Source organism: Echinops telfairi, unplaced genomic scaffold (assembly GCF_000313985.2).
Source record: "Echinops telfairi isolate 266 unplaced genomic scaffold, ASM31398v2 ScPeMD7_17;HRSCAF=63, whole genome shotgun sequence".
Classification (NCBI taxonomy): domain Eukaryota; kingdom Metazoa; phylum Chordata; class Mammalia; order Afrosoricida; family Tenrecidae; genus Echinops; species Echinops telfairi.
In genome coordinates this window covers 896,578-921,426 of record NW_022103914.1, presented here as the reverse complement: position 1 = coordinate 921,426, position 24,849 = coordinate 896,578, and the positions used below count along the sequence as shown (strand labels likewise).

At 43.2% G+C, this 24,849-nt stretch overlaps 1 protein-coding gene across 1 annotated transcript in view; it reads right to left on the bottom strand.

Moving 5' to 3' along the window:
* Nucleotides 1-24,849, bottom strand: part of PARP14 (poly(ADP-ribose) polymerase family member 14) — a 79,563-nt gene that overhangs the window by 7,915 nt on the left and 46,799 nt on the right. The window contains exons 10-15 of the mRNA XM_045287515.1: nt 24,137-24,286; nt 13,729-13,791; nt 13,225-13,392; nt 6,041-6,247; nt 5,354-5,953; nt 4,058-4,191 (exon numbers count right to left, since the gene is read on the bottom strand). Of these exons, the coding sequence (XP_045143450.1) occupies nt 4,058-4,191; nt 5,354-5,953; nt 6,041-6,247; nt 13,225-13,392; nt 13,729-13,791; nt 24,137-24,286 (1,322 nt within the window). The remainder of the gene's footprint in view (nt 1-4,057; nt 4,192-5,353; nt 5,954-6,040; nt 6,248-13,224; nt 13,393-13,728; nt 13,792-24,136; nt 24,287-24,849) is intronic.

The following is a 24,849-nucleotide window of genomic DNA, read 5'->3' as shown; positions in this document are numbered from 1 at the left end:
AGAGCGGGGAGGGAGGGGAAAAATGAGGACCTAATGCCGGGGGCTTAAGTGGAGAGGAAATGTTTTGAGAATGATGAGGGCAATGAATGTACAAATGCGTTTTACACAATTGATGTATGTATGAATTGTGATAAGAGTTGTATGAGCCCCTAATAAAACAATTAAAAAATAGAAAATGGGAAAAAAAGAAACATTTGATAAAATCCAATGGCTTGATGAAACCCTAAAGAATATTAGAACAGAAGAGATATTCTCAATGTGATTCAGAGCATATTTTATAGCCAACAGTTCAACACTATAATAGAGAAGGACAGAGTTTCTCCCCAGAAATGTAGAACAAGATTAGGGTGCCTGCCCTAACCATTTCTATTCAATATTATATTAGAAACCTTAGCCATAGCAATAAGACAAAAATAATAATACATAAATAAACATCTCCTCGGAGAGATCAACCAGCAACCTGGTGGCAGGTTGATTACATAGGACCACTTCCATCATAAAGGAGGCAGTTTTGTTCTTACTGGAATAGACACCTATTCTGGATATGGATTTGCCTTCCCTGCACGCGATGCTTCTGCCAAAACAACCATTCATGGACTTACAGAATGCCTTATCCACCAACATAGCATCCCACATAGCATTGTTTCAGATCAGGGAACTCACTTCACAGTAAATGCAGTGTGGCAATGGGCCCATTCCCCTGGAATCCACTGGTCGTATCATGTTCCTATCATCCTGAATCAGCTGGCTTGATAGAATGATGGAATGGACTCCTAAAGACACAATTACAGTGCCAGCTAGATGGCAACAACTTGCGGGGCTGGGGCAATGTTCTCCAGGATGTTGTATACACTTTAAACTAGCAACCAAAATATGGTGTTGTGTCTCCACTAGCCAGGATTCATGGTCCAGGAACCAAGGGGTGGAAGCTGCAGTGGCACCACTCACTATTACTCCTAGTGATCCACTTGCAGCATTTTTTATTCCTGTCCCAGCAACCCTGTGTTCCTCAGGCCTGGAGGTCCTGGTCCTGAAGGAAGGAACTCTCTCCCACCTGGAAACACAGCACGGATTCTACTGAACTGGCAGCTGAGAATGCCCCCTGGCCACTTTGGGCTTCTCATGTCTTTTGATCAACAGGTCAGGAAGGGTGTCACTGTACTAAGTGGTGTGATTGATCCTGATTACCAAGGAGAAATTGGACTGGTGCTACATGATGAAGGTAAAGAAGAATATGTCTGGAATCCAGGAGATCCCATAGGCTGACTCTTAGTGCTACCATGCCCTGTGATTAAAGTAAATAGTAAACTACAGCAACCCAATCCTGACAGGACGTATAATGACCCAGACCCCTCAGGAATGAAGGTCTGGGTCACCACCACCGCCCCGCCCCCCCACCCAGGTAAAGAGCCATGGCCAGCTGAGGTGCTGGCCAAGGGCAAAGGTAATACAGAATGGGTAGTGGAAGACGGTAGTTCTACCTATCAGTTATGACCATGTGATTAATTGCAAAGGTGAGGTTTGATTGTCAGTATTTCTTCTTTACATGTGCTTATCGAATATCTTTCCCTTGTTCATGGGTAATATACTGGATACAAATAGGTCCAGTGTATTTTCATTTATATGTGTGCTAGCAATGTGATGTTGGGTGTAATCATAATTTCATTAATGTCTGGAAATTATACATAACTAAAGAATTGTGTACAAGTACCAAGTTGGCAAGGTGTGGTCTGTGATAGTTAGGTTTATTGTGCCAACTAAGCTTCCATAGGAACATGTGGGTGGAATTTAATCAGGTCACTACTTGGTTGAAGGGTGACAGAGATAATGCTTTCTGAGGCTGGCCTTTAGCTCCCTTTTCTCCCTGGTGATCTGACCAGTGTGCTGCTGCTTGAGCTAGTCCTGTGCTTCAACCGTGTGCAACACTACCAGTAGGCTGAGCCAACCCGAGGGGGGGATCCTGTAGCCTTGCTGTGCCATTGCTAGAACGTGAGGCTCCTTTGAGACCCACTTCTCCACACTGCTGGTGGATTATGTCAGCGTGTGTTCATCACTAGAGCTTGAGACTTCATGGGGACTGCTTTGCTATGCTCCTGTGCTACTGGCTGTTGCTGCCCAACCTGCCCTCTGCTGCCTGCAGGCCCACTCTGCTGTCTGCTTCCTTGACCTTGGACCAGCAGCCAGCATGAGTTTCAGGACCTTCAGTGTATTAACTGTTCCATGAAAGTTAGTTGAATTGAGCCCTCTGCACTGCTGTGTGGCCCAATTAGCCGTTATATTTCTTCTCGGTATATAAAACCTCTCTCTCTCTCTCTCTTGAAAGAAAAAACGAAGTAGGAGGACTCACACTTCCTGATTCAGAACATATTATACAGGGACAGTTGTCAAAACAGCCTGGTACTAATATAAGAACAGACACCTAAACCAATGGAATAGAATAGAAAGTTCACAAATAAACTCACACATCTATGGTCAACTGATTTCTGACGCAGGTGCTAAGCCAACTTGATAGTGAAAGAAGAGTCTCTTCAATAAATGGTGCCAGGAGAACTGGGTTTCCACATACAGGGAACATGAAACATGATCCATGCCTCACACCACACACAAAAACAAACTCCAAATGCATTAAGGACCAAAAAGAGTAAAACAATACATCTTCACAGAAAATGGGAAGGCAATGCTTTCAGGCTTAGCTTTTAACAATGGATTATTTAAGAACAAAAGTATGAACAAATGCAAAAATAATCAATGGGACCTCATAAAAATTAAAAGCTTAACATTTTAAAAACTGCTGTTGTTGAGAATGAATACTGCAAAACATAAACCAACTCCACAGTTTCGACATGACATTAGTGTGCAAGCATCCTGACTCTCCTTTTCCAAGTTGTCCCCTGCTCATACAAGCCCACTGGTCCTTAAGGTGGCTGTCTAATCCTTTGGATGGCTAGTGTTATTTTAACCCCAAAACGTTCAGTGATGGTAGCCAGGCACCAACCAGTGCTTCTGGTCTCAGGAAAAAGGATGTAATTGTTCACAAAGATAATTAGCTAAATATTCCATGTCTTCCTCCTATTCTTGATCTCCTTCCTCTGTTGCTCCAGGTGACGAGAGACCAATTGTCATGCCTTGAATTGCTACTTGCAAGATCAGCAGTTTGAATCCATCAGCTGTTTCATGGGAGAAAGATGAGGCTTTCTGCTCTTAATAAAGGCAATCTTGGAAACCTCACAGTGGCAGTTCTACTGTTCGATAGGGTCACTGTAAGGTGGCGTCAGCTTGATGCCAGTGGGGTTTTGTTTTGCTATGTGTGATTCAAGTCATAACTGCACCTCAAAGATTAGAAAAGAACCCTAAAAGGCAGTGGGCCTCCAGGACAGTTGAGAATTTCACACAGGAAAGAGGGGAGTGGCCTGACCCTGGGACCAATGGAAGTCTTCGTCTGGGATCTCTCCTAGAATTTTGCCTGATGCATCTCTTCACAGAAGAGGATCCTGCCTACCTATGAAGAGGGACAGAAGGGACTGAGCTCCCCGGGGCCCTTGGGCTCCACACGGAGGTTCTGTTGCTTTCAGGCCAGAAAGGCAAGATTAAAATCGAACGGAACACCCCCGCCAGAGCTGGCGAGAGTACATTGCACACAAAATGGTGTGCCACTCCATCTCCTTTCCGTGGTTGCATTCTGGATGGCTGGGTGCTATTTCAGCCACTTTTTGAGACTTGTTCTATCACACTATCATATAATACCATTTTTACAGGACCACATTAGCCCTGGGAGTCCTGAGGGTGCATTCAGATACAGGCTGGACTGCTAACCGCAAGGTGGGAGGCTCAAACCCACCAGTGAGAAGATGAAGAGGCAATCTGCTCCCATGAAGAGCGATCGCCTACGAAACCTTCTATAGCGTTGCAATGAGTCAGAATCGAAGCATGGGAATGGGTTTGGTTGTTAGGGGCTTTTTTTGTTTTTGTTTTGCGAGGGGGGGTGTTCTTTTGTTTTGTGTTTTATGCTACCACGTGTGTCCATGATGAAGAAACTCCGTGTCAGCAGAAGACTTACCTTCTGTATTTTGAAGTTTGAGCAGGTCTTGTTAAACATGCTGGCCACGGTTTGGTATTCTGAATGGCTGGGCTGCAGCTCCACCAGACAGGAAATCTGCTGCTTCATATCACTCCAGTTTTCCGGGATCTTAGCTGTGAAAGCAGACGTTGGGGGATTCATCCAAATCTGGAAGGCTCATCTCCAGAGTCTACATTCTTGGTAAGCTTTGAACACCTGACTACCCTCTGTGCTCTTGCTTTACAATCTACTGCTTGTGGAAGAAGTTCCTTCTCTTTGCAGGAGAATGTCTTCCAAAATGTAGACCACACACAATCAAAGATCAAAACCAAAAGGAAGGCTTTGTTTACAAAGCCAGCCCCACAGAGCTACCAAATCAGAATCTCTTGCATGTAGATCCTGCAGGTCTGGATGGTGCTAAGATAGGAGAATTGCCGATATGGTATAACTCAGCTGCATGGTTTGATCGGTCTTTAATTATACTAATTTTTAATGTAATAATCGAATTCCCTATAATGTGTGAAATAGCCACTATTGTTCTTTTTACACTTATGAGTTCCTATCAGAACTCCTCACCACCACAGTCTATTTGCTCATTATTATTCTCAGTGTCCTTAAGTGTTGGGCAACTGACCGATTGTGTGGGCAGCTCTGGTCCCTCCTCTGCTAATACAGCATATGAGATTCTTCAGGTGCCCACGGCTGCTCAGAGTCTAAGGAATTCGTTCCCACTGAGACCACAAGAGTTGAATATAGTATATTTGTAAACCAATTTACCAGTTTTCAATGGAGTTCAAAGGCAAGAACGGCCCTCTCTCTACACAAGACAGACATGTCTATCTTGGGGAGGAGGTGCAGTGCAACCTTCTGGAAAGAGTTCCCACAGGCTCCCGGTCCCTCCCAGGCCATCAGTCACAGGCACAGAACGAGTGCCCTTTCTAACTAGCTTGCCTTTTCATCTTCTGCCTTTGACTTTTCTTCTAGGAGACGATGAGCCGCTAGCCTTTTCAGTCCATGGCGTTCCCTCCCCTCCCCGAAGGAGCTATTATCTCGCCAGCAGAACTGACTCTGGGAAACTTGTCACCCAGAGCCATGGAAACAAGTGCGGGGTTTGATGACCGCTGCCATTTGGCTGGTCAACCTCAGGCAGGTGGGCATGTCCACGCGAGGACACACATTCCGTCAGCTCAGAGTCCACGTTTAGGATTTTGTTCTACAAGGCTTACTTGAGTTTTGAGTAAACGTTGGACTTGGGTACCAAAAGATCGAGAGTGGATGTAAAGTCAGGGAACTCACCTTCAGCTTTGTTGATGCGCTGGACAGGTAAGGTGTTTCCTTGTGCATCTGTAGCGAGGTTCGCCTGCAAGTCCACTGTGTAGTTCTGTTTATTAATTTTGATATTCACTGTGCTTTGATTTTCTTTCTTTGCTTTCTCCAATTTCAGATTGGTTATTTTGTCAAAAGAATAAAAACTGTTCTTGTCGTTATATTGCCATTCTACAAAATCACTGATATACTCAGCCTGAGTCTCCTGTTCTGTGGCCTCTCTGACTTTCTTAATCATTTTCTCAATTTCACTTGCGGCTGTCTTCACATCGGTTTTAACTCCTGATACTTCAATCAAAGGTTTCTTCGCATCCAGAGAAATAGCGATATTTAGGTTCCTCTGCAGCTGATTCAAATCCCGATATTCCTCTTCATCAAAGTGTTTGATACACTCATCTTCGTTGGGGACAGTGAAAATTTCCTTCTTCATTGCATCCTGTATCCAGGCAATAGCGCTTCCCACGCTCTTTTCATTTTCACCACACACCTGAAAAATTGTTGATTCTGTTTTCTTTTCCAAAACCAATGGAGTTTGCTTTTTGGGAGGCTTCTGCGAGAAACCAAAATAGGCTACAACAGAAGAAAAGAGGAAGATGAGGTCTTTTGCACGTGACATGAAGATTACGACTATGTATCGCGTAGAAACGAACAACTCACATGCGATTTTAGATATCACCGACAGATAGGAGGAAGACTGCGCCCCTTCTCGCTTCTTCATGTGGGCGTAGAACACATCCAGCACCGGGGTCAGCAAGATAACAACTTTGACTCTTTTCACAGATTTGGCGGATCCTTTCTTGACAAAGTCTTCAATGGCGTCCATCATGGCTTTAGCGACCTTGTCAGGGGACTGCTTGGCATTCCCTAGAAAAGCAAGTGATAGAAATGAGGGAAAACAAGACAGAATAAAAGACCCAACTGAGGAGTCAATGAGGGATTCCAACTCTTGCAGAGTAAACACCCACGACCTGTCGTCCGTCAAATGTTCTAGCACGATCTCAGCAAACACGTGACAAGTTTTAGCTATCATGGAAAAGGTTGGGTCCACAATGTCAGGAAGCTACGATGGACCAGGTTGCCTGTGATGTCTGACGTTCCTATCTGTTCCGCTGACCGGCCGATTACAGAACGCAGTCATCTCTTCTTAGCTCACGCTCAAAACAAACTCACCACCATCGAGTCAGTGCTGACTCATCATGACCCTGGGGGTTTCTGAGACCCACTGTTTACAGGAGCAGGAAATCCAGTCTTTGCCCCGTGGAGCTACTGCTGGTTTTGATCTGCCGACCATGCAGATCACAGCTCAACTCTTAACCACTGCACCACCAGGGCTCAGTCTCTTCAAAAGCAATTGCTGTTAATGGAGGTGGAAACAGCATGCTCTTTACAAAGAGAAACAATGTGTTTCATCCGTTATCATGTAATTTTATGCATGAGCCCTCATTCTCCCAGATATCTTTAGGGGGCCTGACTTAAACTAAGCTCATTTTTTAAGAGACCAGAAGCTCTAAACTATTAGTTATAATCTATAATAATTTGCATAAAGCTATCCAAGGCTTCTGGGAAGGCTTCCCTTGCACATCCACTGAGATGTTGACTGTCGGGCAGGCTTCAAAGTTGCCACCCAGAGCAGGTCCTTTCCTGTGTTCAGGCTACTCTGTCTGTCTGTCTGTCTGTCTAGCTGTGTAAGCCACAACCTGTCCTAGGTAACCAGTCCAAACCAACAGAGTAGAACTGTCCCAGGGGTTACCGAAATGGACCATCAGCCTCCTCTTTCTCCCAAGGAGTAAAAGCAGCCCAAACCTTAATCCACTGTGCCACTAGGGTGCCTTATTCCCTCGTTCAGCGATTCTCAACCTGTGGGTCGTGACCCCTTTGGGGACAAACGACCCTTTCACAGGGGTCGCCTGAGACTATTGGAAAACACATCTTTCCAGTGGTCTTAGGACTGAGACCCCCTCCTCTATCCGTCTCCAGGTGGGTCCGCCCACATGCAGATACGCCCACCTATGAGTACCCTGCATGAAGACTGCTACCCATGCTACACCGTGCTTCAAGACAAAATTTCATTGATTTGTCATTAGAAATAAATATGTCACAATATAATAATTACATACTGTTTTTGTGATGAATCACTATGCTTTACTTATGTTCAATTTGTAACAATGAAAATACATCCTACCTATCAGATGTTTACATGATGATTCATAACAGTAGCAAAATTACAGTTATGAAGTAGCAACGAAAACAGTTTTATGGTTGGGGGTCACCACCACATGAGGAACTATATGAAAGGGTTGTGGCATGAGGAAGGTTGAGAACCACTGCCCTAGTAAAATCCTGAAAAGCCAGTTCCCAACAACAGGGACATGGAGATAGTCCCGCATGACTGCCGGCTGGGAAAGTCACACAAGTGTGGGCATTTTAAAAATCCCCTGGGTAAACTGGTGAGAGACATTAAAGACCCACCTGGATTATTTTCTGTTGAGAGTACCCATCATTATTGCAGGAAGTGAGAGTCGACAACTATGGGACACACCCAAGAGGGTTTGTCCTACTGCTTCTGATTATATTATCAAGGCAAGAGGCAATCCCTCCTTTACACAGCGATGGTTATCCTAGGCATATAGGGGTTACATAGAAGTGCTCAAAAGCATCCGTTCATTCACCATGCCCCATCACGGGGCAGAAGAATACGCATAGAATTCAGAAGATGTGACAGGTGGGGGACAGACAGCTAGATAGAAGTGTGTAACAGAGGCATACTAGGTTCAGGGGAACAGATCTGTTTCTGGGAAAGATGAACCCGGAAAAGTAAGGCAGAGGCACTGCCACAGACAGCCCAGGTCTGGTCAGGAGGCTGTCACAGCATGTTAGGCAAAAGAACTGAACAAAGAGGAGGTTAGGATGAGGCTGGCAGTGTAGAGATTCGGGAGATATTTAGGAAGTAAAGTCCTCAGGATCTAGTGACCAACTGGGTTTCTTCTTGGCTCTTTCTTCACCCTCGTTCACAACCCTTATCCTTTCACTCTGTCGTGGGTCATGAGAGCACACTGTACCACGCTTGCCTGTTTACACATCTGTTCACACTGAACGAGGTGCTCCTGGGCCCCAAACCATTCTTTTTAGCCGTCTTTCTATCTCTTGTATGTAAGCATGGCTCTCGGCTCAAAGCGAGCACTCTGTAACTCAATCCAATTAATAAATGAAAGATCCTATGAGTGATAAAGAAGGTAGAATCAATAATTCCAGATGAAAAGAGGTGCTTTTAATATGAGTGGGGCTATAAGAGGAAGGGCGGGTGGGCTTTGGGGAAGACAACAGGGAATTCAACTTGAGGTATGAGCATTATTGCTAATCACCCATTACCTCCTCCTACGCAGGTGTCGGTGAGGAACAGCGAAGAGCTTCCTCTACTGCCAGAGACTGTTTTGATGTCAGTCCCAATTTAACTCATAGACACCCCATCCATTAGACTAAGAACCTTCTTGAGCAATGGTAGAGATGAGTAAGGAAGGCAAGCAAGAAGCAATACTAGCCTTGTTGCTTTCATTGGTGGGTGTCAAAGATGGACAGACATATGGATTTGATATATTGCTTAATCTGTTAGGAATGATTGTTATCACAGAGGAATGAAATCACAAAAGGGTCATAAATTATACTTTTAGAGCTAGCAAGACAATAAAGGCAACACGGCAGTCTCTATAGGAACATTATAAGGAATCGTTAAGAATTACAAAAAGCAATATATGGGTCAAAGGATCAGAAAAGAAAAAAAAGATCCTGAAAGTTGTGAGAATGCTTATGTTTATTGAGGCTAATCTTTTGAGGACCTAGAATGCCGGTCTGAGAAACATTGATTCCTTTTTTTTTTTTTTTTTAATCTTTTATTTAGGGGCTCATACAACTCTTATCACAATCCATCCATACATCAATTGTGTAAAGCACACTTGTACGTTCATTGCCCTCATCATTCTCAAAACATTGATTCTTAAGCAATGGGATCAGATCCAGTGTTCAATGCTCTCTGGCCAGGACCTGTCAGCTCTAGTCTACTTTAAATCTGAAAGTATATGCCTCCACACCTCCCACACAGTAGTGGGCTTAGGATTCATGGGAGACCAAGAAGCAAATCAATGTGTATAGATTGATTCCTGGGACGGCAGTTCAAATAGAACCACTATATTATTGAAAAACCAAAGCACCACAATCATTATAAAATGTTCCATAAAAAGACACTTGAAGAAGGCAAGTGAGCTGAACACTGAGAATGTGAAGAGTTGAATTTCGAACCCAGTAGGTTCTGGTGACTGAGAAACCTCCACACAGAGAGTCTATCGGGTCAGCTGACCCAGCAGACTGCTGAGGAGGGGAGGAGAGGTCGAGACGTGCTTATGCACACCTCCCCAAAGAGGAGTGGATGCTGATTTAATGAGAGCAACAGTTCTCCACAGAGAGGGCACAGAACAGGGAAGTTAAGGACTTAACCATGGAAGATAGGTAGGCAAGTGAAAAGAGAGAGACAACATATAGTAAGAGGGAGGTTAGCAAATAGTTATGGGGCACGGTGCAGGGACCATAGATTAGTTAATGTGGCTCTGTAGCCAACGTTTCCACGTCCCAACAAACTACCTTTCCCTGCATGGGTCTGGTAAGAAGGCGGGAGAAGACACTATAAGATACACCTGTGGGTAGAAAGGGGGAGCCAATTATAAGGATCTACCCATAACCTCCTCCCTAGGGGATGGACAACAGAAAAGTGGGTGAGGGGAGACGTCGGACAGTGTAAGACATGACAAAATAATAATACTTTATAAATTATCAAGGGTTCCTGAGGGAGGGGGTCAGGGAAGGAGAAGAAACAATGAGGAGCTGAAACCAGGGGCTCAAGTAGAAAGCAAATGTTTTGAGAATGATGATGGCAACAAATGTACAAATGTGCTTGACACAATCTATGTATGTATTGTGATAAGAGTTGTATGAGCCCCCAATAAAATGATTAAAAAAAAAAAAAGATACACCTGTGAGTAATTGGGAATAGAGTCATTGAAAGGGCACCCTGCTGTGTATACAATGAGCCCTCTGAGAAGCAGGAGGAAGAATCTCATTACCAGCAAGATCCAGATGTGAAGTGCCTCTTCTGGACCTGAGATCCCTGCGTTGTGAACGTCCTGCATCCAGAAACAGCTACAGCATCAGAGGAGCCAGAGCATGGAGCAGAGTGATGGGTTCCAAATCCACAGATGAACGCTTTCATCCGGGGCTTGGCTTGCAGAGTAGGGTGACTCTGCGCACTTAATTGGAGAAGTTGGACTTGTTACCCTACTGAGGTGGAACTGAGGAAGCCTCTGGGCTGAGGCTTACTGGAGTACCGTGTCTCTAGGCACTAAGTCCAGGAAGCTGGGCTTGCTGACCCCTTCAGGGGAAGGTTTACTGGAGTAGGGTGCCTCAGGGATCTGGGTTTGCAGACCCCTGGAGCTGGAGCTGAATGCCTTCCCAGTGAGTCTCTGGCCCTTTGGGCATTTATTAGCAGACCTGGAACTCTGTAACATGTCCTGGTAAACAACTATCCTGAGCACTGCTCACTGGTGTCAACTTGTTAATGTCCCTAATAAATTCTTTAATCATGAAGTTTGTCAGTAAGTTTCTGTGTACCCACCATAATGGATATTATAAATTAGAGAGATGAATGATAGAACATTAATGAAGGCAATACACCGGGGAAGACTTCGGAAGTTTGCAAGGGTTAAAGGCAACAGAGGCAAATACTATTATATACACAGTCACCAACACTAGTGATATTTGAGTTGATGTTTAGACAGAGACACTCTTCCAGGCGTGGAAGGGTGAGTGGGGGTACACCCATGAGGACAGATAGATTTGAGAAAGTACATTTGTATGTGTGTAGCTCTACTGCAAATATATCAATGAAAGTGGATACAGGGGCAAAGTTAAGAAAACTTGAGGTCATTCGGTGCTGCCCAGAGTTAGTAGCAACCTCGTGTACAACTGAATGAAACATTGTCCTGTCTGCGTCAGCTCACAAGTTTTCTTCGTTTGAGTCCATTGCTGCAGACACTGTATCAATCCATCTTGTCGAGAGCCTTCCTCTTTTTCCCTGCTCGGCACTTTACTAAGCCCGATGTCCCTCTCCAGGGCCTGGTCTCTCCTCATAACACGTCCAAAGTACTTGAAACAAAGTCTTTTACTTTGTCTTCTTGAGCTGCCCTTTGGAATTTTCTGTTCAGCTCCCTGACTTAATCGTTTTTCTATTTGCCATAGCTACTCTACAACTATACACGTGGACTTCTCTGGAAATCAAATTAACTACATCTGCCATGGAGACGATGGAGAAGCTCAGTATCAGCAGGTAAAAACCAAGCCGGGGCCAACTGTGGAACAGACCACCCATTGCTCATACGGAGCTGAAGAAAATCAAAACCAGTCCATGAGACCTAACAGACGAGCCTTGAGTCTATCCTACCTGAATGTCAAGAACACCTCGAGAACTGACTTGATGCACTGAACACTAATGACAGAATACTATAGGGTGACATCAAGAAGATCATTCATGAAACAAGCAAAAGGTTATTTAAAAGGTAGCCAAAAGAAGAGAGAAAAGGCCAAAGCGGAAAACTTCTTAGACATAACCAAACACCTTGGTGGGCCTAGGGCAGTGGTTCTCAACCTTTCTAATGCTGCGGCCCTTTAATACAGTTCCTTATGTTGTGGTGACCCCAATCATAAAAGTATTTTCATTGCTACTTCATAACTGCCATTTTGCTACTGTTATGAATCGGCTGACCCCTGTGAAAGGGTCGTTCGGCCCCCAAAGGGGTTGCGACCCATAGGTTGCAAACCGCTGGCCTAGGGGATCAGGACCACAAACATAATTCACAAGGGCAATGTTTGGTGAGTAGGGACCGGGTTTTCAAAGTTCTTGAGCAGCCACCCAGAAGAAAGAAGAAAGAGGAACATTGACAGACACCTGGAAGCAATTAGTCCAAGGTTCTAATGGACCACACAAACATCAGTCTCCACAACCCTGAGACCGGAAGGACCGGGTAGTGCCTGGCTGCCAAAACCAACTGCTCTGAAAAGGATCACAATGAAAGGTCCTGAACAGACTGGAAGAAAAAGATAGAACAAAACTCAAAATCCGAAGAGACTGGGCCGGCTGATTTGATAGAGATTAGCTGGACTCCTAAGACTATGGCCCTTTGCCAGCCTTCAGATCTGGAACTAAACTCACCCCCGGGGTACACAGTCAACCACTTAGGATCAAAAGGCAGTTTTTACCCAATGACCAAGTCCAGAGGGTAAAGAAAGACAGACAAATGGAGACAGGGAAACAGGAAGAACGGGGAATGAGTGATCCGACAGTGAAGGGATTGCAGTGAACGGGTTAAAATAAGTGCGAACTGCTGAATGTAAACTTATGATCTGTTCTGTAAACTTCCTCTGGCTTCATCAAAAAGGGTGTTTTTTTAAATTATCAAACAAGCAAAGGAAGAAAATAGATTCATACTAAAAATTTTAAAAAGACACAGAGCAACATGACAGAGAATGTGGCATGACCTTTCCTTCCTTCGCTCCCCATCTTGCCATCCCCTCTCCTTACTTTCTTCCTTGCTAGCTCAAAAATACCAATACTCTCATCAGTTGCCCTTTTTCCTCTTTTTCGGAACCACCCACAGGCGTGGCTCGTTCTTTCAAGGGCTGCCTTGGGGCGGGGAAGTTGTCCTCCCTCAGATTTGTCATTGGTACCATCAAGAGCCAACAGCAAATCAAAGGGAAAGTGAATGCCTGAGCATTGAGCCTTGACATCAGAGGCCACAAACCTGTTCCAATGGCTGGGAGGCAAATGGATGCATAATTCATTTTCTCACACTCTTGCAAGACACAGGTCACAGAATTTTTGACATCATTTCCTCCAATGACATGGATAATGCTCTTGCACTTCAGTAATCCTCCTTTGGTAATTATATAATCACTGTTGCTCTGCTGAGCTGGAAAACAGAGGACACGAAGAAGCAAAATGAGACGGCGATTCCCTTCTTTGTTCACAAAGCAAGATGTCTAATTTGGCTAACAAAACATTTTATATGAAAAGAGACTCCAAAAGTACCATCTTCAATGGACTTTTCTTACATAACTTCACTTTCAAAAATGGTTAGTATTACTCGTTGCTTCTAATTGCGGATTATTGGAATTTTCAGTAAAATGTGTGCTTTTAAGGGTTGTCTTGGTGGTGTTTCCCCAGTTCCAAGAGGTTCCCCAGCCTCCCCACAATACACCTTGTTGTCTTCCACAAAACACACAAAAGACACAGCATGGCGACTTACCTTGAACAGCACATTCTTTCTCCACATCTTGTCCAGCACCTTCTAAAATTGCTTTGGAGACTCCTACATGAGAGAATTAAGGTTGGAATATACTTGAATAAAAACACCACATATGAGTTTGGATCAGAACTGTAGCCTTATATAAATGCTTCTACATCACCAACGAATCTTATAACCTGAGTATTTCTGAAAACCAGAAAGGAAAAAAAAAATGGTGCTACAGGAATTCAACTGCACTTGTCTGTCAGTGTCTCAGACTGTGGTGCTTTGCATGTGGCTGTTGTGTTGGTAGCTACACATTCAGTAACTGAAATACCAGCTGTGTCACTGATGATGAACAAATTTCAGCAGGGCTTCCAGGTTGAGAACAGACTAGAAGGAAGGAAGAGGTGGCCCATTTCTGAAAAATTAGCCCCTGAAAACCTTATGAATGGTAGCAGAACAAATGTGCTAGAAGATAGCCCCTCAAGTTGGAAAACTCAAAACACGACTGAAGAAGAGCTGCCTCCTCAAATTAGAGTTGGCCTTAATGATGTGGGTGGAACTTTCATTTACTGATGGGCATGACTCAAAATGAGAAGAAACCACTGCAAATGTCCATTGACAACAAGGCATGGAATGCATGAAGTATGAATCTAGGAAAGCTGGAAGTTGTCAAAAATTAAATGGGATGCATAAAAATCGATATCATGGTAGTAAACTAAAATGTATTGGTATTGGGCATTTTTAATTAGATAGTCATATAACTGGAATGACAAATTCAAGAAGAATGGCAATGCATTTATCACCAAAAGGAATATTTCAACATTGTTTTGAAGTACCATGTTCTATGTGATACGATGCACACACCTATAAGGCCAATTAGTGCTATTAGTCAAATGTATGTACTGACCACCTATGGTTGTGATGAGGAAATTGAAGGATTTGACCAACTTCTTCATTCTGAAGTTGATCAAATATGCTATCGAGATGTATTAATAGTTATTGGAGGTGGTGAGATTCAGCTGGTTCACACCAGTCCAGTAGGACTGATACCTAATTTTTTTGTTGCATTCAGCGAACTTGTTATTAAAAGGGCACTTGTAACCAGCATTCACAAATCAAGAAGTAAGATAAGAGTTCCTGGGTAGACACTTTTGAATTAGTTTCTACCCAACCATCAGTGAACCACGCCATGGACCAAGCACTATGGCCACCTTGGATGCTGGCCGTATGGGGAACATGACATCCCCTACAAGCCACATCAGAAGGTTTTGTGAGAATTCTACTGAATGAACTGGGCCTTACCTCAAGACAACCCTTGGACTTAAGACTGAAACTCCCTGATGAGAGGAGAAAGAAATGACGGGCACCCTCAACTGTGGAATTGGCAGGTGTTGGACCTTAGTTAGGATCCGTCTTAGCGGGCATCCAAAGAAAGGGGACACAGAGCCACCATGTATTTACTGTCCCAATAACCTCCTTGCATTAATATGACACGTACTAATCTAAGAGGCAAGGCTCTCCCCTTGTATAGCATGTTACAGGAAACTTCCCCCCAGCACCAATGCCCATACTCAATGAAAACGAAACTCAATCATGTAAGAATTCAATCTCTATGAAGCATCAATTCATAGACTGCAGTTCACTGTTGGACTGTCCTCTTATAACCTCCTTTCCTCAACAGTACCTTGAATTCTGTGCCATTGGATAAACTATTGTTATCAATGGAATCACTTTCTACCCCAGGGGGATGATTGATAATGTTTTTTCTTTGTCATAAAATGATAATAAGACTGCTAAAGTAACCTAGTAACCAGCAGATGGATTCTAGTCTCCCACTTAATTCTAGCCCCAATCCAAGAACAGTTAGCTCTTATAGCACAGCCCTGCTCAATTCCTGCCTACATGAAGTGATCACTGAAGATGTGAGGCTACAACAAGTGTGGTAAAAAAAAGCAGATGGTGCCCTGCTATCAACTGGAATGGTGTCTAAGGTCAAAGGTTTATACTCAAACATGTAGCCATCTAAGAGAGGAGTTGACTAAGACCACACGGAAGAAGCACACCAGCCTGTGTGATCCAAAAATGACAAATAACAAAATCCAAATATGATGAAGGGAAAGGTATCAGAGTTCAAATTATGAACACCCAATTTGTAGAAGGCTATGCAAGAGAGTGGAGAGAGTGGGAGCCCAAAGTTCATCTGCAGAGCACCTCGTCAGAGTAAGCCTCTGGCAGATCCCCTCTGGCAATCAAGGGACTAGAACAGTTTTGCTATTAGGCAGAGATTATTATAAACTTGATTATGGTAGATGGAACTGTGGCATAATGTGACACCTGGTCAGTTGACCTCCCTCTTGACCCAACCTGAATTTGCTCTAGGTTTAAATAGTTCTCACTTGTTCCATGACAGAAATTTTCTCTATAGCTTATTTTAATATTGCTGGTGTTCTTTTCTTTCTTCCTGTTTATTATTATTTTTAATTTATTTTTTCTGTTCTGATTTTTGTCTTTTATTGTTTCTGATATTTCCCAGTTTATAAAACACAGACGGATTGGATGTACATAGACAATAACTGATACAATGGTTCATCAGGGATGTGGAGCGAGATTGAGGGGAATTGGGGAGCAAATAATGAATGCGGAAGGGGAAGAGTGCACTAGAACTGACTGTGATAATGTATACACAACTTTTTAAAAGCGAAGTTATGATATGTGAATTTTATATCAATAAAACTATTAGGAGAAAAAAGAAGCAATATGTAAATATCTTAAATAACAGTTTTATTGTTTTGTCACATTTTAAAAATATTTTCTTTTTGTGATTTAATTATTATTTTTTTAATATTTTTCATTCATATTTTAAGACTCTTACAACAATCTAGTTTTGTGTGCCTCTTTTATTGTTCTTATTTATGTACTAGCTGTGTGAAACAATAAACTACCTTCTGATATAGCATTTGTTATACTTAAAACAGTCATTAAGGCAGCCAACTGGTTGTTAAGTTATTTGAATTCCACCAGTATTACTGGTGATTGGAATGTAAAAGTTGGAAACAAAAAGGAAGGACCAACCAACCAACACACTGCCATTGAGTTCATTTTGACTCATAGCAACCCAATATAGCATTTCCAAGGCTGCAAATCCTGGCAGGTGCAGATAGCCTCATCTGTCTCCCCAAGAGCAGGCGGTGGGTTTGAACCACTGACCTTGCAGTTAGTAGTTTCATGCTTATATGACAGCACCACTAGGAATCCATACTGAAATCAAACTCACTGCCATTGGGTCAATTCCAATTCATAGTGACCCTATAGGCCAGGGTAGAAATGCCCCTGTGGGTTTCTGAGACTGCAACTGTTTACAAGAAGAGTTGCCTCATCTTTCTCCTGCAGAATCACTAATGGTTTCAAGCTTCTGACCTTGTGGTTAGCAGCCCAATCCACTATGCCACCAGGGCTCCCCACAAGACTCCTTAGTAGCCAAGATATACATGACCCTGGTGATATAAGTGAAGCTGAAGAGTACATGATAGAATTTTGCTAATACCTTTTTTCAATAACATAAATGGTGAGTATACACATAAATCTCACGAGATGAAATCAAATTGACTACATCTGTGAGAAGCAGCTATGAAAAAGCTCAATATCAGCCAAAATAAGGCCAGTGGCCAACTGTGAAACAGACTATCCATTGCTCATATGCAAGTTCAGGTTGAAGCTGAAGAAAATTAAAACAAGTCAATGAGAATCAACATTGAATAAGTGTGGTGAGTCTCCCCCACCTGGATTTAGAGAACGTCTCAAGAACAGATTCGATGCACGGACCACAAATGAACACAGATCAGATGAGTTACGGGATGATAACAAGACCATTACACACAAGGAAGGCAAAAGGTCACTAAAAGGACATGAAAGAAAGAAAAAGATCAAAGTGGGTGTCAGCAGAGACTCTGGAACTTGCTCTTGATCACAGGGTAGCTAGAGCAGATGGAAGAGTGAAGTGACAAATTGAAGAGGACATTCCAAAGCGCAGCGCAAGAAGCCAAAGTAAAGCAGTGTAATGAAATCTGTAAACACCTGGAGTTAGACAGCGAAAAAGGAAGAATATGCTCAATGTGTCTCAGCTGAAATACCTGAAGGAAAAATTAAAGCCTTGACTTAGAACAGTGAGAGATTCTATGGGCAAAATATTGAATAATGTAGGAAACATCAAAAGAAGAAAGGATGTCACTACCAAAAGGAATTGGTTTATGTGATACCATTTCGAGAGGGAGCATATGATCAAGAAGTGATGATACTGAAGGGAGAAGTCCAAGCTGCACTAAAAACACTTGTGAAAACATGGATCTAGGAATTATGGAACGCCAAGTAAAAGGTTTTGAAAAATCTAAGCAGTGCTGGAAGCGCTCAATAGTCTATCCCAATAAACTTGGGAGACAGATACCTGGCCAACCAACTGGAATGTGCCCATTCCAAACATAATGTGGAAATTATCAAACAATACCATTAATATCATGTGCAAGTAAAACATTACTTAAGATCATTAAAAATGGCTTCAGCAGTACACCAACAGGGAACTGGCAGACACTGAAGCCAGATACAGACGAGGACGTGGCACGAGGGCTATCAGTGTGAAGGGTGTCAGATGAAGCGTAGCTGAGAGCAGAGGCTACTGGAGATACGTTCACTTGTCTTTTATTGATTGTGCAAAGGCACTTGACTGTGAAGATGACATTGAGAAAAATGGGGATTCTGAACAGTAATTGAGCTAATGAGGAACCTGTACATAGGCCAAGAAGAAGAAGTTGTTTGAACAGAACAAAGGATTGGGGCACGGTTTAAAATCAGCAAAGTGTGCTTTAGCGGTATATCCTTTTGCCACACTTCTTCGGTGTGTATACTGAGAAGTTGAGTTCTATGAAGAAGAACTTGGCTGAAGTTGCTGACAGTGAAGAGGGCTTGAAGCATTTACTGCTGAAGATCAGCGACTAAGTTTCCTGGATGGATTACGACTCAATGTAAACAATAATTCACACGCCTGAACCAATGCACAGCACCATGATAAATGCAGAAAACATCCAAGTTGCCGAGGGTTTCATTTTACTTGGATCCACAAGCAATGTTCATGGAAGAAGGAGTTTTTTTAAAAAAATCAAACAACATCTAGGATTGGGGAAATCTGCTGTTTGAGACCTACCTCAAGTGCTAAAGAGCAAGGCTGTCACTTTGAGGACTAATTTGTGCCTGACCTAAGTCACGGCATTTTCAATGGCCTCACATGCATGTGCAAGTTGGACATGGAACAGGAAGACTGAGGAAGATTTTATGCCCTTGGGTTACGGTGTTGGCAAAGACGATGATTGCATTGATGAAGTACCATGGTCTGTCAGAAGAACAAGCAAATCTGTCTTGGAGAAAGTAGAGCCAGCATGTTCTTTGCGAGCAAGGATGGCACGACTTCCTCTCATGCACATTAAGAGAGACCAGTGAGTCTCTGGGGAAGGATCCTGGATGAGATGAATTAGTACAGTGGCTGTCACAATGGAGTCAAACTTCAGAAGCATTGTGAAGATGGTGCAAAGCCAGGCCGTTTCATTTTGCTGGGCATCGGGTCACTCTGACTTGCAGCTGACTCCAGGGGACCGAGCAACAGCAATATAGGGAACCAGTGTGAAGCTCCAGATTTCATCTTCCAAACCGGGAGCTCAACCTCCTGAGGTGCTGTTTTAATGAACAGCAAGGCCTGCAGCCTGGTGGGCAAGAATGCTGCGCTGATATTGCTGCTGACCAATCACTTATAGTCTGTACTGGCCACCAGGCGGCTCTCCTGATCTGAGGCTGATGTAGACAAACCGAGGCAGGAGAGGAAGCAAGTACGAGAGCAAGATGGCCCTATTCCTATAGAACAGTGGTTCTCCACCTTCCCAATGCTGCGCGCATACAGTTCCTCAAGTTGTGGTGACCCACAACCATAAAATTATTTTCGTTTCTATTTCATCACTGTCATTTGCTACTGTTATGAATCAGGTGACCCCTGTGAAAAGGTTGTTCGACCCCCAAAGGGGTCGTGACCCACAGGTTGAGAACCACTGCTACAGAAGATTTGCCAAGTGTGTTCGATTTACAGAGAAGAACACTATTCCTACTCATGACTTCTTAAACTATTCAAACTCAGGAAATCCATATTATTTTCATAATGTATACGAGATAGCAGTGACACCTGCCCAAACTTTGAATACTGATAGTAACCAAAGAGAATAAGTCTGTGACTTTGAACCAATACTTCTCCTCACTCGGCAGCTATCACATCATCTGACATTTTGCATTTATGACAATAAAAAAATTTACTGTACGGCTACTTTGCACATGAACAATATACGACCGGCAGTAACAAAACCATGATGTGAGGCAAGATGGTTAAGGTTATGTTTCCATTTGATGAGGCCATGGTTCTTAGTGATTTGGCAACAGTACAATGATGTAATTTGATAGTCAGGTTGAGATAGTTAAGATTTATTGTGTCAACCTGGCCGATAAAACATGTGGGATCAATTGAAGGGCGGAGAGATAAATGGCTTCATGAGTCTCGCCTTCCTAATTCTCGGGTCTCTTGCTTTCTGATGGTTGGACCCAGGTGCAGCTGCCTTACCCAGTTCCCTGCTTCAGCTGGCAAGGCTCACTTCCTGCAAGAAATCTCTGAGGAGAAGCCACATGGACCTACCCTGATGCTGGAGCAGCTGTGTGGAGACCCCTGTCAGTGCTGAGATGCTTACATGCTCACTGATTTGGCTTTCCTCCTGCAGTCAGCATCATTGCATGTGTTTTATGAGATTGAGGAGGACTTTGTGGATTGGTGTTGGACATATGGGCTAATGTTGGACTTATGGGCTTGGACAGCACTGGGTTGGGATGCTTTCTTAATGTACACTTACCCTTTATATAAAACTCTCTCATATACATAAGAGTTTCTGTAGATTTGTTTCCCTAGTTTACCCAGACTAACACACACATAATGATGTTATTTGACAGCTACATGATAATGTAATGCGGCAGGGATATAGTGGTGTAATGTGGTAGTTATGTAACAATGTCATCCTCCTGTTTTGTGATTTGCCTCCATTTTCACATAACATTGATTTTTGCATAATACCCTAGCCTTTGGAACTTAGTCATGTGGGTTAAGTGAAAAGTGGGTATAATAAGCTATTGCTATAAGAAGTATTAAGGCAAGGGGCATTTTGATATATACCTTTATACTTTTTAGTCATATGAAATCATTGGCTGCCAGACAACCAATTTCTGTCAGTTTCCAAAAGAACCTGAAATTAATGAGATGTTAAGCTATCAGTCTTCCAAATAGGATCGCTAAAATCTGTCTGTTCCTGGTTTAGATATTTTTCATGGTTAGAGAAACATCCTATTCATTCTCAAAGTGTTTGAATTAATCTTAAAAATTAGGTGGGTAAAGCAGAACCTGATAGTGCCCTTGGGTGAGAGGAGCTCCATTACTGCGTGGGATGTGCTATTCAGGAGCCGGTCAGTGAAGCCCAGAAGGGCCAAGCGGCCCCACCCCAATGTAGGCTTGCAGGTGCTGCCCCATGACCTCCTCCGAAGCCATGTCAAGATAGGAAGCTGAAAAATGATGGTGGCAACAAATGTACCAGTATGTTTTGATACAATTGATGTATGGAATGTTGTAAGAGCGCCCAATACACTAATTTAATTTTTTTAAAAAAGGTATGAAGGAAAACACACCTGAAAGAAAAGAAAATGGAAATTATTCTTTAAAAAAAAGCAGCCTCGATAAACAAGTGGCCATTTAGCTAAGAAGCAACAAAGGCCACATGGAAGAAGCACGTCAGTCTGTGTGATCATGAGGTGTCGATGGGATCAGGTATAAGGCATCTAAGACCCAGAATAAAACCATATCCAAGGTCAAGGGAGTGGGGGGAGGAATGGCGCCCCAATATCCATCTGCAGACAATTGGACATCCCCTCACAGAGGAGTCACAGCGAGGAGATGAACCAGTCAGGGTGCAGTATAGCACCGATGAAACACACAACTTTCCTGCAGTTCTTTGGTGCTTCCTTCCCCCCACTATCATGACCTCAATTTTACCTTACAAATCAGATTAGACAGAGCATGCACACTGCTACAGATAAGAGACTGAAATACAGGGACTCCACGAAAGATAAACTCCTCAGAGCCAACAATGAGAGTAGAGATACCAGGAGGATTAGGGACGGGTGGGAGGAGAAAGGAGGAATCGATCACAAGGATAAACCTAGAACCTCCTCACAGAGGGACGAATAATGGAAAGTGGGTGAGGGGCGATGGAGGACGATGTAAGATACGGAAAAAATCATCTATAACTGATCAAGGGTTCGTGAGGGAGGGAGGGCGAGGGAGGGAGGAGGAAGAAATGGGAAGCTGATATCAGGGGCTCAAGTGGGAAGAGAATGCTTTGAAAAGGATGATGGCGGCATATGTGCAAATGTGCTTGACACACTGGAGGAATGCATGGATTGTGATAAGAGATGTAAGAGCCCCAATGAAAGTAAAAAAAATTTTTTTAATGCAGCCTAAGGATGAAACATTCAAAGGAAACACATGACAAAGCAATACTTAGGATCAATAATAATTAACTAATGCTTATTGACCATGAATGTGTAGGTTGAAAGTGATAGATTCGGATTTCAAAATGTCTTATCATCTGAAAAGAAGAAGAACTTAAGGACCAGAGGAAGTTCTTTCCTTCTCACATAAAGGAAGAGAAAGGGGATGAGAAGGGGCAAACCCATTCAGCTTCTATCAAAGTGACCCTCAGAAAGAGCAAGCAAGACCAGTGGTGGACGCAAGGGGTGGGAAGTCTGTTCCTATAAATGCCGTGGCTACGGAATGGGACATTCTCGGCTGGGGCTGAAGAATTCTGAGGACTCCTCTTTGGCCAGAGGTCACAATCCTTTATGATGATTTGCAGCTACAGATGTGCATGGAAGCTGCATGAGCAGAAGGTGGCCGAGATGACAGCCTTGGAAGGATGTCAGTTGTGCACCACGCTGTAGTTGTGGGGAAGAAGGGGGTCCCCCTGAAAAAGAGAACGCCTGGCACCACACCTGGGCATGGTATTCTACTCCCCAGGAGGGAAAGCCCTAGCAAACAGGGGTGCTGAGACCCAGGGACGGGCAGGTCCACGCAGTGAACCGCAGTCACCCCTCACATTTGGAAAGAGTATTGATGGGTGCAGCCCCAGGCCATCTCGCCAGCACCAGAAGAGAACCACAGTCACCTGAGCCACAGCCAGGCCTCGCTGTCCGTGTGCGCCTTCACGTACACGGGATGCCACCTGGTAGGGGTTTGGTTGTTATTTGTTGTTTCTCCCAGTGTACCAATTTAGTACCCAAGCAAACATTTTAAAAAACACACAAAAACTTAGGAATTTAAAAAAAAACAATAATCACCTAAATTATCAGTAATCCCTAAAATGTGTAAAATATCTCTATTTTCATCTAAGTAACATATGTCACAGTAATGTAACCAAAAGAAAACGTTTGCTGGCACTAACCAGATCATTTATTTTAACAAATGCCCCTGGCAACAGCTAACAGTTCGTTACCTCATCCCTCAGGCACCACAGTGAGCACTACCTCCATTGCTTTACTTACCCTTTCACAGCAACACTGTGAAGTAGGTCCCTCCTTTAGAAAGGAGAAAGTTAAAGTTTAGAAGGGTAAGGAGCATGCCCCAGTGTGGTGGACGTGTGCCACTTTGCCTCTCCAGCATCCTTTCGCTGTCTCTTGACAAGTGGGTCCTGACTTCACTGGAAGGAACACATTCTGTCCCCTTCAAAACCCCAAACGCACGGCCACTGAGTTAGTGCTGAGTCATATCAATCCCCGGCGGGCTCAGAACTGCCGATCGTGCGGGTCGCAGCGCAACTCATAATCACTACACCTCCAGCGATCACAAATTTCATTTTCCTAGTCACAGTGATGGGCCATATGCCATACAAATATTTTTATAAAGAAACACAAAGCAGGTCATCTACCATACAAATATTTTTACCTTTGTAACTATAAAAATCTATAGTCTGGTTGATCATCAGAAGTGATCAAATGTACCCAGGCACAAATGCCCTATTTAGCTCACCTGAAGGAACAAACGAATGGCTACTAACTCTTAATTTATAGCTAAACAAATCATCCATTTCTTCAGTCAGTCATCCTATCAGAAGTTTCTCCATGTGACATTGGTACACACATTAAAAAAATAAGACTCAGTAAATTATGAGCAACCATGTCAACATAATTTGCAGATTATTGATTCGTATTAATAAGTCATTGACTATAGAGACTCTCCATGGAATCGTGGGATCTGTCTATCATGTTAACTCTCCCTCTAGCCCAAAGCATACAAGAAAAGTACCTGCTTTGAGATTAAATCCCTTTGCGGTTGAATTTACAATTACATCTGCATCTTCGTTGGCGATATCGCCAGAGGCCACCTGGAAGATGATGGGACCAATATTCATCTCGTGCATTCCTGTTTGGGGGCTAGTCACAGCCCCATATAAGCCTGAGAAGGAAAAGAAATTGGAGTCAATAGCCAAGTCATCAATAATAAGAATGACTGATGTCTCATGGGCCTTCAGTCCATCTGTCCGCTAACCTCTCTCAGTTAGCAATGGTCGTAACCGTGGCCTTGGCCCTGAGCTCTAATTTTCTCTATTTTTATTATTATATTTTTCTTACATTTGTGTTATCTTACATTTAAAGGTTTTTTTACATTTAAAATTTTTTTACATTTAAAGTTTTTACAGCAGTTTTATTGAGATACAATTCACCTACCATACAACTCGATGCCTATTTTAAGAGAATTATGCAATCATCACCACAATCAATTTTAGAACATTTTCTTCAGTTTTGTACTCATTGTTATTAGCTCTCCATTCACACACCCCTAATAGACATCCTTCCCTGCTATCACTCTGAAAATTACTAATTTAGTTACTGTCTCTATAGATTTACTTGTCCTGGATTTCCTATAAAGAAAATAATACAACGGGGGACAACACCAGGAACACAGTGTGGGAATTGCGCCTGATCTGACCCCGCCATGCCGAGGCAAGGCACTGGGGG